This window comes from Squalius cephalus, assembly GCF_949319135.1.
Source record: "Squalius cephalus genome assembly, chromosome: 7".
Lineage (NCBI taxonomy): Eukaryota > Metazoa > Chordata > Actinopteri > Cypriniformes > Leuciscidae > Squalius > Squalius cephalus.
Window position 1 is genome coordinate 24,952,322 of NC_137128.1, and position 18,179 is coordinate 24,970,500.

Genomic DNA, 18,179 nt, shown 5'->3' on the forward strand with positions numbered 1-18,179 from the left:
TAAATTAGAGTGATTCCAAATGCAAGTAGTGAAGAAATAAAACATAAACATTTTATTGATTTTATTTTGATTATATTCAGTATAATTCTAATGATGACAATTAACATAATTATTTATATCTTAATAATAACTACCAATAATAATACTAATATTTTTTATTAATAGTAATAGTTGTGCATTTATTAAAAATAATATTTTAATTGTAATTTAAAAATAAATAATTATTAAATAAATTACATCCATGTTATAACTACAACAACAACCACAACAATAAAGAAATCTATGTTATTTTTATTGTTGTTGTTGCTGCTATTGTTGTTGTAAACGATTTACTACTATAAGAATAATCACAAAGAAACATTCATCTGGACTGACACCTGTCTGACAGACAAGTAACTGAAAAAAGCTCTTTGTGACGCCCGGAATAGTACGTCACAATGAGGCACATATGAGATCTCCAAATGCCCTTGGAGTGTGACATCACAATAGAGCTATTAAGGCACAATTTAAAACTGGAGTATCGTGCAACAACCAGAGGGAAAACAAAAGAAAAGAAATAAATGATGAAACAGACGGTTCCTGACAGGGAGAAGTATTAGTGCTGTCAGTGTTGGCGAAGGGATTGCTATTTGTGTTTTTATTCATGAGCCAGAGAGAGTTGAGGCAATATCCCACAGTCTACTTTAATCAGGTCAACGCTGCGGCTGATAATGGCCCAATGAGAGGGACACTGCAGGCCTATCTTAAGGAGATAACTGTACAGTGTGGGTGAGGAGAAGAATGAGGAGATGAACAGATGAAGAAAGATGAGCAATGGTTACAGCCATGGTGTGGGCCAGTTGGATGTTAAACAGGAAGGCACAAACAGTCCAATGCAGGCTTGTGAAGAGGCAGCAGTGAGCAATCAGGCCTCTCCCATACTGAGTATCACATAACTTGGTCCCAGGCCTCCAAATCACGCAGTCTAGACTCACTGGCACCTGCTTGCTCCTATTTACCAGCAATGGGAGGCCCTGCCTCGTACCCCTGAGTCATCCCCCCCCCCCCCCTCCCACCTCCGTCTCTGAGCTCTCCATGGTTTCATAGCTCCATAACCCCTGCAAGCATTTCCTCACACACAACACACCTCACAGCTTTGAGTAATTATAGCTAGACCCCTTTGTGGCAGAGGAATGGGTCCAATGCCGGGCCTCTCCTCGCCAGTTCAGAACCCAGAGCAGCGAGGCCGTTTGATCTAAATCCTCCCTTACAGAAGAGGATCCAGGCTAACTGCCAGAGCAGACCTGCGGGACACCAGATCTACAGGCAGAGACCGACAGACTGACTTTAGCTATTGATGAAGAGTCACGGGAGTCTTCAAAATGAGGAAGAGAGAAAGAAAGAACAAAAAAAAACACACAAAAGAATGAATGAAAGAACAAAAGAATAAACAACTGAATAAACTGAAAGAATAAACCCACTTTAGAAAGAAATAAAAAAGAAAGAATGAACAAGCAAACAAAAGAAAGGAAGAAAGAACTAAAACAAAATAAAACAAAAAATAAAACAACGAAAGAAATAAAATAAAAGAACGAATGAAAACAAACAAACAAAAGAAATAATTAACAAACAAAAAATGATAGAAACAAAGAATGAAAGTATGTACTTAACAAATTGAAAGACAGAACAACCAAAGGTTCAAACAAAAGAAAGAATGAACCACTGAAATAATAAATAAATAAATAAATAAATAAATAAGAAAGGAACAAACAAACAAAAAAGAAAGGAAGAAAAAAAAAACTAGGGACTATATACTACTTTTTCCCATACAGATACTTTTTATTTTTAGTACTTGCCGATACCAAGTACCGATACTTGTATTTTCATTGCATTTTTAATGTTTTAAAATATTGGGCAGAATTTTAATCAAATTAGTTGGCTTAGTGAATAGATATTTCCTTCAGTTATTTTCATGCCTAATTATGCCTGTTAAAATGTATTGTAGGAGCTACTGTTACTTTCCCTGTTCATATTATTGCTCACTCATATTTTATTTGTAATTTAATAGCACAGTGAATATTTAGAGCTGCTCCAGCAGGGCTCAGCCAGTCAAGAGCAGTGAGTGACTTTCTTTGTGTCTTCTGTAGTTCGACATTGAGGACAAAGACAGCAGTAAGTTTATTAGGCTGCTGTCACTTTAAGAGCTGCACGTATTCAATATCTAGTTACACATGCATTTTCTTTTCAGCTGTTAACGTTCACTTAAGACATAACCGACTATGTTTCACAAGGATACTTGCCTATACAGGCATGGCATTTTGACATAATTTTGTGTGAATTTGTTTGTTGAAACGCAAGAAGGCATGAAAGAGAACTCGATTTAATAGGCTATCCACGCGCAGTCTGAAAGGCAGCTTTCTGTGCGCGCGCTTCGGATGTTTGCGGACAGAAAACTTATTGTAAAATCATGTGATTGCTGTACCACCTTCCTGTAATAATGTAGGGAACCACTCGTTACACATAAATCATGTAGCAGTTCATGTTTTTACTTTTAATTTGTACGAGTATGAGTTCACAAGTGCACTTTTTTTTATGAAAAACAAACTGCTGAATGAAACAACTAAACAAAAAAAAGAAAGAAAGAAAGAAAGAAAGAAAGAAAAACACTGCATAACTCCCTGAGGAGTCCCGCAGCTATTCTGACTGACATCATGCCACAACCTTCTCCAGGCGGATTGGCGGAGCGATTAGGTTGAGGAATTTAACTTTTTTTTTTAACAAGCATCTGGTAGGCATTTTCACCCAATTAGAGAAGACAAGCATTTTAAAGATGACAACGCTCAGGCAGAAGTTGTTTCAGAGAAATTGTACCCAGGCAATTGCTGGTGACCCCACAGAGGCCCCCTCCTATTAAATTAGCTCTGTTATCTCATTAACGCCATGTGAGAGAAAGACAGCACTACAATTAGCCCACTTTACAACACTGTGAGGTGCACACATGATACATACATGACACACAGCAGCAGCAGTAACACACAGTATTTGGAATAGCAAAGTACAATTTAACTTTATGCAGTACAGTATGCCCATAGTGTGCAGTATACACTTTTTCTGTATGCATAGAATACCAGGATGACTACTAGGTGCATACTGTATATATTACTTACAAATGTCTACAAAGAAGAATCATTATTCACCACATAACAGATTTTGTCTGTTACTACAATTACAGCTTTTAGAATCCATAAATTAATTGCTAATAATTCGCTTGATAATGAAAATGATAAACAATGAATTTGTAATCCGCACTTTGCACTGCGCATGGAGAACCTCCGTCAGTAATGGCACTTTAGAAATGCAAAAAGCATTTAGTTTTTGCTCCTAACAATTAAATGCCTCCATCACACTAGTATTTAACTCTACAAACTTCATAGAGCATGCAATATGCCTGTCAATCAAACAGATGCCAATCATATGGATCAAAACCGTATAAGCAGGTCAGTTAGGTTTTTAAGTCAACAACAACTGAATATTTAAGACAAGTAACAATTATTATAATACATTAAAATGTATTACTTTTTCATTACTGAAAAAATGTGTCTGATTACATGTAACGTGCTACTATGATAAGAGAAGGAAATAATGTCTATGTCCTGCTACAACCTGTTCATTTCACTTAATTTTTTTTAGGTTTTGCTTAATATTATTATTTAATATAATTGATTTGGTCATTTAAACTGTATTGCTACATTTTTATTACTTTTAATATTAATATTATATACTTTTTACCTTAATATCGGGCAAGTTGGAGAATATCTAATTAAGGTTACACTTTATTTAAAAGTGTCCTTGTTACAAATATACTGTTGTATAATAGTTATACAATTATTGTAATTATACATTTAAAAGTACTGAGTAAAATTAATTAACTACATGTTCTTAGAATAAGTTTATTTATGGTTAAGACTAGGGTGTGTTTTAGGGTTAGTTGCATGTAATTATGCATAATGTACTGTTATTAATATAGTAGCAACATGTAACGTGTGACAAGGACATTGTAAAATAAAGTGTTACCCTAATTAATTTAGGAAATAATCAACAGACTAATGTTGATTATTAAAAGCCCTAATCTCAATAATCAAAAGTGAATAAAAGTGAAGAAGACTCCGACCTGAGGGATGCAGTCAGTATACGCGAACATGGATTTAGATTTGTCATCAATGCTGATGTGGTACAGGATGCGCATCGCTACGTGCTTGTGCGTGTCATCACCTACAGAAAAAAAAGGAGAGGAAAAAAAAAAACATTCAGAGAGATTCACAACGTGTGTAAACTTTTAAAGCGCTATCTAAATTGATCAGTCGTGGTCAGTTACATAATGTATTTATACTGGCTCGTGCTGAGAGCGAGTTATTTATCATAGAGATTGGAGATAAGAGCATGTGGTGTATGCTATCACGATCCAAACTCATTCCATGGGGGAGAGAGAGAGAGCACAGATACACATGCAACCCAAACACTCACACTTCTCCCTACAAACACTCTCATTAATAACACTTTACTCCCTCCTACTCTTCCTCCCTAATGCTGATACTCCCCTGTGAGATAGGAAACACTCGGATAGATCAATGGTATAATCAGTCATTATAAGTCCAACCATGGCAGTCGGGACCCGAGACACCCTAGAACACATTATCACATCGGCGATTAGAAGCAGATGTGACTGCTGGGGAAAAGTGAGGGAAAGCGGAGTAGGTAAAGAAAAGGAGAGAAGAGGTTTGCTTAGTTTGTTTAATTGGGGACACAGGAGGAGGCATATATTTTAGTGGCATTAATAAGCGAGGGCCGTCTTGGGCGGGCCCTCGGTGGCTGGAACATGTGCTTCTCGTTAGTGTCTGCAGACACAGATGACCCACGTCGCTGCCTCACCTCAACGAGAGTAGGAGGACACGGACGGGCTTTACGACACCAGCCAGGTAGCCTCTTAAACTCGCCCCTAACTGGTGGAGCGTTAATGGCTGGCACAGTGAAAAAATGTGCAGCAATTAAGTCCTTAGATGTAATCACGAAAATGATTTCCAAAGCAGCATTTGATGCGCAGGTGTCATCCGAGCTGGTTAGCAAAAGAGCAGCATGTGATTGGCCTCGAATTACCCAAAATATTGTGGTTGACGCCAAACCTCCATCATCTGCACTTGAACCAGCAGCTGCCAAAGCAGGTTTTTGCTTTCAGTGTAACTGTATATTCTTTAGCTTGTACAGAAAATCATTCAGATGTAGATCATATAGCTCAAAGATCTTTCTAGTTTGAAGATAAGAGTGTATAATGTCTAAAGATGACTTTAATTCGAAACTTTACAAATATAATTTGTCCATTAACCTCACTCACACAAGTTTTGTCCAATTTCTTGCTGGGCCAAAGAGGTTTATTTTAAATGGAAAAGAAGAAAATTATATTATCCTGTTCATTCTTAATATACTGCATTAAAAACATTCTGGGCTTGGATGAGGTTGTCAGGATTTTTTAAACAGGTCCAGGGATTGTGCAGGAAAAAGTGAGCAAAAAAAATTAAAGAGGGAAAAAAAAAGATTTTACAAAATGTATTTTTAGGCCAGTCAAAGTTAACTTATTACCGTTCAAAAGTTTTGGGTCAGTAAGATGTTTTTATTTCAGTAAGATACTTTTATAAAGCATGGATGTATTAAACTGATCAAAAGTGACAGCAAGACATTAATAATGTTAAAAAGATTTCAATTTTAAATAAATGTTATTCAACTGCTTTCAACATTGAGAAATGTTTCTTGAGCAGCAAATCAGTATATTAGAATGATTTCTGAAGGATCATGTGACACTGAAGACTGGAAATTCAGCTTTGCCATCAAAGGAATAAATAATAGTTTAAAATATATTAAAATAGCTGTTTTAATTGTAAGAATATTTTATAATATTACTGTTTTTACAGTATGCATGCAGCTTTCATGAGAGACTTCTTTTAAAAACATGAAAAAAATCTTACCGACCACAACTTTTTGAACAGTAGGGTATATAATTGTTATTATTTCTACAGAGTTTCTCAGTAAGGGTTATAAGCAATATCTCTTGTAAAACTACTGTGGAACTATATCCGATGCAAAGTCCTTGGCATTAAAATGTGTGAAAATGTAAAAAAAAAGAAAAACTTTGCTGTGCAATTCAATTACAGTGGAACGATGGTCCAATCTCATTTGTATGAAAGGTAAGAGAGTTACCCAGCAGAGTAGTGAGTTTGGGCAGTAAACCCACATGCACCATCTTGGTGCGCAGGCCCGTGTCAAAGGAGAGGTTGTGGAGGAGTCGCAGAGTGACGTTCATCATGTCTTCGTGCTCACATGGAACCAGACGAGCCAGCTTCTCCACCGTGTCCATCTCTGCCTATTACAAACGCACAAGTGAAGTACACGTAATACAGCTTAAATTAGATGTCGAAAGAAACGACTACATGAAATTATTTAAACAAGCTTTTCCCTTTGAAAATCGCTTAGTCTGGAGAAACAAACAGAATCATCTTCTTTTCTCAGTTGTTCCTACAACAGCCAAAAAATTTTGTCCAACATGTGTTTTTATGTACGTACATGATGAAAGATTTTCAAAGCCAATAGTCCATTTCTTTTATCTACAACAAGGATTTGGTTAAGGGATACAAGAATAAAAACAACTTCTGTCTTGATAAATGCACATTCATAGCCAGAGTAGATTGATTCCAGGTGGACTGACAGTGAAGCAGAGTAGGACAAGCAGGACAAAATATCTACTGTATATCATGGCCACAATTGACTAATTCATTCCCTTGTTTTAAGTAAATCGTGCACACTATATAATAATTTGTTTCATTGATTTAACTAAATCAAGGGAACAAATTATTACAACGTGGCTCAGATTTAGTAAAGCGAGGGAACAAAATATTATATCGTGTGCACGATTAAGTAAAAAAAAGAGAAATATTATTTTATTGTGCGCATGATTAAAGTCCAACTGAAATCAAAATTGACCCTATTTACTTTGTTAGCGCATATTACTAGTCTTGTGGTGAAAAATTAATCCGTGCAAGTTAATACACAGAAAAAAATTGTTTGCCGTCGTAATCTTTAATCAAAGTCTGAAAAGTTACTTCCGGTCTGGAATGGCGTTCCTTCTCTGATGATGTAGGTTTGACGGCTTGGGTTGGGAAACGCTTAACCACTCCCCTCAAACCGTTAGTCTCTTATGAGTAGAGACGGAGAGGAGGAGCGCTAGAGTAAAACCCTGCCCTCTGTTCAATATTCCTTTTCACTGGGAAATACGTCACAACACTGGAGAAAAGTCGTTTGCAACTTCCGGTTCACGCGGACTTTAAGTAAAACGAGGGAACGAATATTGTGTGCACGATTTAGTAAAATGAGGGAACAAATTATTATATTGTGTGCACGATTTAGTAAAATGAGGGAACAAATGATTATATTGTGTGCACAATTTAGTAGAACAAATGATTATATCGTGTGCATGATTTACTTAAAACGAAGGAACGAATTAGTAAAATGTGCTGACGTAATAGCAAGTTAATTTGTAGCCAGGAAATACAACTTTTTTCCTGCATGTCATGGGTAAAAATCAAAGTGTATAAAATACATATATTTATATATTTATTATATATATTTTCACATGTGTATTTGTATATAAATTAGGGTTGGGAATCGAAAATCGAATCGAATACTTGATGCCAGAAATCGGATACTTGTTATAAAATAAAAAATTCAATTAATCTTAATGATTCCTTTGTGAACATTTTAATTAGGAGTGGGCGATATGGCAAAAATATCATACCACGATTTTATCACGATTCTTTTTCATGTTGGTTTTACTATTTTGCAAGTGACTGAGCATTACAGCCAAACTAATGTCCCTATTTTAAAAACAAAGCCTTACAAGGTAACAAAATATAAAATAAAAAAGAATGGCAGACATTTAGGCCAAAATGGTGAAGATAAAAATCGTTGTCATTATTTTTAATGTTAATAAAAGATAAGAACAAAGATACACATTACATATACACAACATAAAATACAAATGAAATAAACAGTGCTTTATTTTTTCTGCTACAGTAGGTGTATTTAACAGGAGAATTCAAGAAAAAAATTTTAATGAACAAATATTAAAATAAAACACTACACTACTTTTTATTATTTTATTATAAAATAAATATAAAATAAAAAAAGAATGGCAGACATTTAGGCCAAAGTGGCCAAATAAGTTTATTTTTTTTCTCTTGAAAATAAAAGTTATTATGAAGAATGTGGCTTACCAAACAGTTTGTTTTAGGTCCCTAGTGACACCGGCATGGATACGGACACCGGCACGAACACGGCATTAAATGGCACGGACAACGGCACGGATACAGACACCGGCACGAACATGGCATTAAATGGCACGGACACCGGCACGGATACAGACACCGGCACGGACACCGGCACCGATATGGACAACGACACGAACACGGCACAGATGGCACGGACACCGGCACAGATACGGATACGGATACGGATACGGATAAGGATACGGAAAACAGCACGAACACGGCACGGATGGAACGGACACAGGCACTGGCACGGATACGGACACCAGCATCTATACGGACACTGGCATGGATACGGAAACCGGCACAAACACGGCACGGATGGCACGGACACAGGCACAGATGGCATGGACACAGGCACCGGCACGGATACGGACACCAGCACAGAAACTGGCACAGATACGGCCACCGGCATGGATACGGACACCGGCACGGACACGGAAGAATGGCAGACATTTAGGCCAAAATGGCCAAATAAGATTCTTTCTTCTGTTGAAAATAAAAGTAATTTGAAGAATGTGGCATACCAAACAGTTGTTGGTCCCTAGTGGACACCAGCACAGACACCAGCAAGGACACCGGGACGGATACAGACACCGGCACGGTAACGGACACCTGTATGGACACTGGCACAGATACGGACACTGGCACGGATACGGACACCGGCATTGGCACGGATACCAGCACAAACACCAGCACGGACACCAGCACGGACACGGACACCAGCACGGACACGGACACCAGCACGGACACGGACACCGGCACAGTTACGGACACCGGCACAGTTACGGACACCGGCACAGATACGGACACCGGCACAGATACGGACACCGGCACGGATGCGGACACCGGCACAGATACGGACACCGGCACAGATACGGACACCGGCACAGATACGGACACCGGCACAGTTACGGACACCAGCACGGACACGGACACCGGCACAGATACGGACACCGGCACGGTTACGGACACCGGCACGGTTACGGACACCGGCACGGTTACGGGTTACGGACACCGGCACGGTTACGGACACCGGCACGGTTACGGACACCGGCACAGATACGGACACCGGCACAGATACGGACACCGGCATGGTTACGGACACTGGCACGGATGCGGACACCGGCACAGATACGGACAACGGCAAGTATACACCGGCAAAGTACATTGTGAGATCAGAATTACAAAAGGTAATATATGAGGGTTTTTACCATGTCGTTTTTGTTCTCCAAGAAGATGCTGAGCTTTTTGAGGAAGGAGACCACCAGCACCAGCAGCTCCTCGTTCTCCCTCTCTAGAGACTTGACCAGCAGGTGCACAATATTCTTGTTCCTCATCTTGAGCTCTGTGCGGGTGTCCTCAGACAGGTTCAACAGCAGGTAGAACGCAACTAGAGCCATAGGGAGGAAGAGGAACATATAAACAAACCTTAATGAATGATTTCATGTTTTTAATGAAAAAAATTCACTTCCTGTACCTCGCAGCAGCTGCTCCTGTTTGACCAGGAGGCTTTGGTATTTCTTTAGGGTTTTCTCGTGCTCCTTACGCAAGCTCTGGTTGTCGGGGTCCTCATCACGTGGATATGTTAAGGAATAATCTAGTTCATTTAACATGTTCATTTAGTGATTAATTTTTTACTTTTTGATTAAAAAGTGAATGACAAAAAGGATATAAGCCTTGCTCTTCTTCTCTAACTCATCCTGCCACAGGTCATATTTCTTCAGCTCGTGTTCGATGATGTTCATGCACAGCGCGCCGATCTTATAGTGCGTGATGAGCCCGTGGAACTGAGAGAAACTGCAGGAAGAACACGAGTCGTGAGGGTCTGTCCTCCTTCGACCTCTACTGGCACATTCAGCCAGACAGTGATGCATGCGATACAATCTGAGAACTAGACAATGGCTGGTATGCAGAGACACCGAGACGGACGTGCCAGAAGAATTTCTTACTCTAGTCCTGATTAGTACATAAACAGAACTGAAAGATCGGGCCAAACAACTCATCATACATTTCAAATACATCCTTCAAACGTCAAAGTCATTCTAGCTTGTGGAAAGAAATTTCCACATTAGCCATCTGAAAATGAGAGCCAAGGAAAACCATCAAATGAGAACACAGTCTTTCGTAGCTCAAATAAATGCTGACAGCTATCTCAGTGAAAGCAGTAACCTGATCTGCTGCAGCCACTAAAGATGTTTTGAGAACATATCATGGTTTTCTTAAGGCTTTCAACCTTATACAAGAGCTTTATCAGAATGATATATGGTATGCAATCTGCTTCTTAAAATAAAAAATTAAAAGTGAAGGTAGAATATATCCTCCAAAATACCTCTCTCAAAACACAGTAAGATTTTTTTTTTTTACTTTACTTAAAAAACAGCAAGATAAAAAAAACAGTGAGATGGGACAAAATGGATAATGATATCCATCTGAATGTATTCATAGGCCAACATTAGGCAAATATGCAGCCCTTAAATAGTGTAACTAACAGATATATTCAACAAATAAATAGGCCAAATATCTATGAATTATACCACACAATAATATCGATCTAATGTCCCCACAAACAGACACTTAAAGATCATGATCTGATCATAACAGGAAAAATGCTCAGAGTAGGTGATTTAAAGTAACTGTTTAAAAATATAAATTGTGAAGCAATGGATTTGTTATTTGCAGTGGTTTTTTCACCTCTCAGAGAGTTCACCATGCCGACAACACTTTAAAGGAATAGTTCACTCAAAAAAAGTATATTCTGCCATCATTCACTCACCCTCAAGTTGTTCCAAACCTATATGAGTTTCTTTCTTCTGCTGAACACAAAAGAAGATATTTTGAAGAATGTTTGTAACTAAACAGTTGTGGGGGCACCATTGACTTCCATAGTATGTAAAAAAAAATACAATGGAAGTCAATGGTGCCCCACAACTGTTTGGTTAACCACATTCTTCAAAATATCTTCTTTTGTGTTCAGCAGAAGAAAGAAACTCATATAGGTTTGGAACAACTTGAGGGTGAGTAACTGAATTTTAATTTTTTGGGTGAACTATCCCTTTAAACATCAGCATGATTATCCGCATGCTAAAATCCTCCTTGACCAGTGTCTATTCTATTCTATTCTCTTTAAAGCACCACAACAAAATGAGTATGGCTGTTGACAAAAGGACAAAAAAAGCTGTAAAGGAATTGTGTACCTTGAGAAGCAAAAGAAGACGTAGACGATAATAGTTGCTAACTCCACACTGTGTTTCCAGTCCTCTCTCAATACCCGGGCCAGAGCTCCAAGTGCTGTCTCTGAAAAACATTTAACACATCACAAACTGGATAAAGATCGCTGATACAGATTAATCCCACACACACTCCACCACAAAAATAAAAAAATATATTGCAAGAGAAGTCAAAACCGCTAAAACTGCTGCTGTTGTGCAGCAGTTCATGATTTTTCATATGTTTTGAGACGGAAGTTTGTTATAGAATAATAATACTGTTGACAGTGAATTGAGGAAAAAACTATTGGTTAATTTAGTACCATTGTGTAGGAGCTCCTCCAGGTTATCAGGGTTACGGGCCAAATGGAGGATCAGAGTGGACCCTCTGATCTTCTCTGGGATGCTCTCATACAACAGCTCTATGTATTCATCGATTTTATTAATATTGGCATCCTCCTCAACCTGAAAAAAAAAAGATTATGGAAAATTGGGAATACATCAACTTGGCTGTCAATCAACTAAAATATTTAAGTTTGTCACAGTTAAAACATTCAGGAAACTAAATAATAGGACTGTTATGTAAAGACGCAGTCCTTTATTGATATTAACATTTCTATCAAGGAGGTTGTGTGTGATATTTTATTTGTTGAGCTTCATTGTTGATTGAATTACACCATTCAAAGACTGTAAATTACTTTACTTTTGCTAGACACCCCATCAGGGTTTAGTTTATATACAAATTGGAAAGGTTTGTTCCATTAAAAATCACACAGAACAGAATGAATCAGTTATCATGTCAAATTAGATAAACGACATTCAAAATACCATTTTTAAGTAATTACATGTGTTAATATATTCAATTTGTCAGACCTAATTACATAAAACTTCAAATGTGTTTGGGTGGGAAACAAGGCGTACTTCCATTCCTTCAAACGGCAGGAGTTCTCTGGGTTTCGGTGGTTTCTTTTCCTTCTTCTCCGCTAAGGACAGACAACATGAAACAACAAACGCCATCACCATTAAAATGTCATATGATATGATACAAATAAATAAACAAACACCACTAAAAACAACAAGATTGTGAGTTGCTCATGTAAAAGTACAACTAAAAAAAACTTTTTATTGTTTACAAAAGGGAATTTTAAGAGGGATTTACATTTACTGCTGGGCTTCTTTCGGTTCTTTAAATACAGCAGCAGATGCTCCACCTCCGCCAGTTTTGATGGATGAATGATTTTACACTCTTCCACCACCTTCCTGGCCAGGGAGGAAATATCAGTGCTGGAATTCAGACTCCTCAGCCGGATGCTAAGGAACAAACATAGACACACACAAAAAGTTGAATGAAATGTAATAAACAGACTAGAGAATGTACAGAGTGTGTGCATACACACACAGCTTATCTCTGCTTACATTTTCTGGCATTCCTTCTTTTCCTCATGCCTGGCATTGCCCGACTCTCCTAAAATGGATGCTTCCACCTCATAATACACCACTAGAGCCTTTTCTGTGGGATGCACATCTATATCACCAATCCTACATTTCCTAATAGACACAGGAGAGATCAAGATTGGATGTGACAGTGAGTTGCAATAAACATTGGCAGTGTCTTAACCCTAGTGAGCTGTCAAGCCTAAAGAGAACAAGAGCGTGTATCATAGGTGCAGCTCACTCGGGACGCGCCCAAAATATGAGCAGATTGGAGACACACTGGCATCACAACGGGATGGTGACAGTAGGCCACGCCCATCTGCAAGTGGAGCGGATGAATTTGACCCAGATTTACACTATGACTATAGAAATTATAATGAACTAATTAGCTTGGAAATAAAACCAGCGGGAGTAACGTTAAATACCCAGATTAATAATATATAGTACACACGGATTATATGCCGTGTCTCTCCCTTAATACATGGTTATAATCGTACTAACATAACGCTGTCATACTGCAATGTACGTTTAGGTTAAATGTAATGTTTACCGCTGCAAATACTGCGAATCGTCCGGCTGCATTTTATTCCGTTCATGTGAAAGTGCGAGACGTCGGTTTGGCTGCTCTTCAGACTGTTGACATGAATGAGAATCAAAGCATCGTTCATCCGCACTGCACTGATCCGCTGTCACACTCACATCTGATGGGGCGAGCCGGGGGAACAGAAGCCTGAACTGAGCGCGGCCGCCATCTGTAGGACGGGAGGAATTAGCAGGGAGTTTCCAAATAACCATGGTCTTATGGTTAGTTTTCACTTTTTCGCAATTGCATCGTTGGAAATTAAAACTTAAAAGGGGTCTCTCAATGATATGCAGTATTTTTACCCACATGTCATTTGATCACACACACACGCACAAACACACACGTACGCACGCACACACACACACACATTTGAATACTTTTATTTGGATCTGAAAGACATTACAAAGAAAACAAGATCCAAATACTCTGGGAAGAGTCTTTGACAAGGTGACAGGTCTACAATTCATGGCTCACACACTTGTACAGGTCCTTCTATTTAAGATTCTCAACACATTAAGGATAAACAAAACATCTCCACACACACACACACACACACACACACACACACACACACACACACACACACACACACACACACACATTAATTTAAATAAATAGCCTAAATGTAAATAAATAGTTGACCAGATTAAAAAAATAATAATAATTTTGTGCTGGTATCAATTATTGTTCAATATGGATCAGTGATGTCTTCTTATTTTCCATGTGCTTGGTGTTATGGATGTGTATGGTTATTTTTAATATACCAGGTGATGTTGAAATGCTTATCGTGTCCACTCCAAATTTCCCTAGGGAAAATAAAGTACAAAGCAAACAATTTATTTATTACAGTTATACTGTAAGTTGAACAAATGTCATGTTTTCATAAGATAACAAACATGCATTTCATGGGAAATTATTGACTCAGTGGTTATATGCAAGTAATTTGTTTAGATATGTGTTTTTATAGTAGGGAATATAATCAAATTTATGCATAAGTAAAAGCAGTTAGACTATATCTGCAGAGAATATGATTGACTCTAACGGTATGAGTTGAGCTGGTCTTTTTTGAGAGTAATAGGCCTATATAAAGAATAAATTATAATGATTCATTCAATTTAAGGGTGTAGGACTTCCAAAAGTATAAATAAGTACATTCATAAAATAAACTTTTTGACCATTTTTATAATTTTCCTTTGTGGCTTTGCTTGTGTGTCATGTTGGCTATGGTCACCTATGTGTTCTGGCTGATTTTATGGACGGGTTTATATTCAGTGAGCAGTTTGTTGATATTGCTGATTTCACAGCTATCTAGCAGCAGAATTAATATATCCTGCTGATTTTTCTAGCTCTGTTTTTCACTCCAAAATAGGATGATAGATTTGTTTTTCCTGGCAAGTAATCCAAACGCATAGGTGAATGTTTAGAAAAAACTTTTAAATGAGGAGTTTCCCCGTTACAGTTTCACAAGTTTTGCTCTGACTAGATGACAGTGTTCCAAAAACAAGTCACCAGATGTTTATAATATCTTCTGCGCAATATAAAAATATGCTGTACCATAAACGTCAGCCATTCGTATCTTTTATGCTGATGATGAGCTCTTAATTTCAACAGTGAACACCAATAGATTGTGTTACGTTTTAAAAGAGTGAGAGAATCCATAATGTTTGGGACTAGTGAAGGCAATATCCACAGCATTGGGTGGCCTTTATATAGTGATGTTCCTAAACTCAGCGGCCTATAGCACAGGGCAGCGGATATACTCTCTGCATGAGTTCCCACGGATTCAGTCTAGTGACCTTTACCAGTTATACTATACTATAATGATCTACACTGGCTCACGCATGTGAGTCATAACATTACCCAAAACCGGTTTACCATAATTAAACGTTTTCATATCTCATAATGAATCATCCAGTTGGATCCATGCACCGGTCCAGTCAGCCCTTGAAAACTGGCCAGCATTTTTTTTAGGGATATTTTCAGGTTTAACGTTGCACTCACGTAAAACTTTTTCTTTTCATCCAGATGCATCACAGTCTATACTATTAAATATTTCACTGGCTGCTGATGTTGTTGAGGATTCATCGTATATAATGCTATAACAACACATAGAGTGCCCGCTCTGCTTACGCTTGTTTGCTATAGCACATTTTTGTCCCACCACGAAACACGATGCTCGTTTTCCCGGCCCACCCTGCAAACCACCCTCTGACACATAAGAGCTGTCTAGCACGCACTGCAGCAGTAACAGCAAAGTAAAACAGTAATCCAACTAATTTGAAACATTTCGGGGTGATTTACAGGCAAAGCTGTGAAATATGACTTTAATAATGGCTACAAATGGCTCCACTGCAGTCTGTGAGAAACGCAGCTCGAGAGCTTATGAAAAAGGTGGCCCGTTTGGCATTCTGGCAGCACAATCAATGAAATGTGACCCTGGACCACAAAACCAGTCACATGGGTACATTTTTGCTGAGTAAATAAGCTTTCCATTGATGTATGGTTTGTTAGGATATGACAATACTTGGTTGAGATACAACTATTTGAAAATCTGGAATCTAAGGGTGCAAAAAAATCGAAACATTGAAAAAATTGCCTTTAAAGTTGTCCATTTACAGTATGTTCGCGATTGTGCTGCATTCACTCACAAAAATAACTGTTTTATATATTTACGGTAGGAAATTTACAAAATATCTTCATGGAACATGATCTTTACTTAATATCCTAATGATTTTTGGCATAAAATAAAAATCGATAATTCTGACCGATACAATGTATTGTTGGCTATTGCCACAAATATACGCGTGCGACTTGTGACTGGTTTTGTGATCCAGAGTCACAAATGTGAAAATGACTGTGGTGCGGCTGTTACGGTTATTGCAGACTGAACTGTTGATGAAGTTGCTGTCCTGTGGTTCTGTTGTAATTGAGCTGAAGGTACTTTCATGTGTCAGACTGTGGGATGTGTGTGGTGCCAGTGGGCTGACTGGATTGGTGCTGCCCTACATTTACAAGCCAGCTTGTTTGTTTCAGGAGTTCATAACAGTGCGATTTTACAGTTGACAATCTGCGTCAATAAGGCATTTAGCTATATTTAGTGATTTTACCGTTTTGACAGATTGAAAAAACATTGGGATACTGATCCTAAATGGAAAAAAAAAATTGTTTTTATTAAAACAGAGCAACTTAATTATTGGCAGAACTTGTTAAAATTGTGCCCAGAACATTGAGGGAACATTTCTCAAACTACTGTGTGACCTTCAGGGTCTTTACACTCACTTCAGAAGTCATTACACTTCAGAAGCTACTTTGACACTCGTTCGGTCCTCTGGCTTCCCTCTCATGTTTTACGCACATGCCTTGTACGACCCGTAGGTGAGCGGCATGCCACGTCTGACACCAATAATATGCATAAGGTAACAGAGCGATATGAGATCAAACACGGGAGCCCTGGTACTACACCACCACACCAAACATTTATACCATCAATTTAGAATGTCTCTTTGCTTTTTATATCATAATCACTGTTAAATTCAATTCTTCAAGGACACATTTCACTGTAACCTTCTGAAAACAATTAACTGAAGGACTGCTTAGGCTCCCCTTGAGCATTATAAGCATCTCAGCCACGTTCATCATTAATCAGAAGAACAAACATGGCCACTGATCATAGTTCTGTTTAAAAGAGATTTATGTCGGCGCTGATGTGGAATGAAGATGGGAAGAGTTTCACAATGTGCGCCTGCTCCAGAAAGAGTTAAGGAATGTTGTTCATTGTCACATGATGTGGGAGAAGACAGGCAATATCCAACAACCCCCCGACACCCCCTCCCTGCTGGGCGCACATCTTGCCCGCAGATGTGGTGATACCACAAACACTTCAAAGTGCCTCCCCTCAGACCAACTGATATTCTGACGCCAACTGTAAATGTCCTGGACACGCAGGGTGGAAAATATGAAACCTTACAAATGACTCTGGAGGAACTCCTTGAGGAAAAGAAGCACTTCCATTGTGACTGTAGAAAAGTTAAAACAAAAGAGTTTTTCTATCTGAAGAGTCATTGTATCTGAAAGTGAATTAGGCCTCTGTTGCAGAAAAACACATTGGCTCTCAGTATTTGCAGGGATAAAAAGTGTCCAAGATGTGTGGATTATGTAATTATTATGTATGTTTTTTTTTTTTTTTTTAAGTGTCAAATGCTTTTATACCTGCAATAATGCAATAATGTTATATATATATATATATATATATATATATATATATATATATATGAAGAGTTCAGTTGCAAAAGCCTCAAAGTGCCATTTTTATAAAGCTTGTATATTAAGTTATTTCACTTTAATGACAATTAATAGGTCATTTGCATTGCCATTTAAGTGAAATTATTTAACTTAAATATACGAGCTTGATAAAAATGATCATTCTAGAAGAAAATTTCAGATGGCACTTTTTTGCATCTGAACTGAATTAAATTAAAATTGAAATTAAATTCCAGTACTCTGTTTTCTTTCTCCTAAATGTTGCATTAGTCACCTCTGCTGACAGTATATGCATGCAAGTAAAGGCCTTTACAGGTCCTCATGGTAGAGACAGCAACACTTTGA

At 38.1% G+C, this 18,179-nt stretch overlaps 1 protein-coding gene across 2 annotated transcripts in view; it reads right to left on the reverse strand.

The window, feature by feature from the left end:
- The window catches only part of kifap3b (kinesin-associated protein 3b), a 34,746-nt gene extending 20,383 nt beyond the window's left edge, over positions 1-14,363 (reverse strand). Inside the window, exons 1-12 of one of the 2 annotated variants that reach the window (XM_079876624.1) lie at positions 14,339-14,363; positions 13,542-13,743; positions 12,974-13,105; positions 12,717-12,868; positions 12,479-12,540; positions 11,881-12,022; positions 11,546-11,645; positions 10,024-10,148; positions 9,829-9,927; positions 9,563-9,741; positions 6,229-6,391; positions 4,151-4,251 (exon numbers count right to left, since the gene is read on the reverse strand). In XM_079876624.1, coding sequence (XP_079732750.1) covers positions 4,151-4,251; positions 6,229-6,391; positions 9,563-9,741; positions 9,829-9,927; positions 10,024-10,148; positions 11,546-11,645; positions 11,881-12,022; positions 12,479-12,540; positions 12,717-12,868; positions 12,974-13,105; positions 13,542-13,573 — 1,287 coding nt within the window. In that variant the 5' untranslated portion in view covers positions 13,574-13,743; positions 14,339-14,363. Of the gene's footprint in view, positions 1-4,150; positions 4,252-6,228; positions 6,392-9,562; positions 9,742-9,828; positions 9,928-10,023; positions 10,149-11,545; positions 11,646-11,880; positions 12,023-12,478; positions 12,541-12,716; positions 12,869-12,973; positions 13,106-13,541; positions 13,744-14,338 lie in introns of those variants that run through there. The other variant, XR_013821787.1, reaches the window with a different exon arrangement.
- Between the last annotated feature and the right edge of the window lie 3,816 nt (positions 14,364-18,179).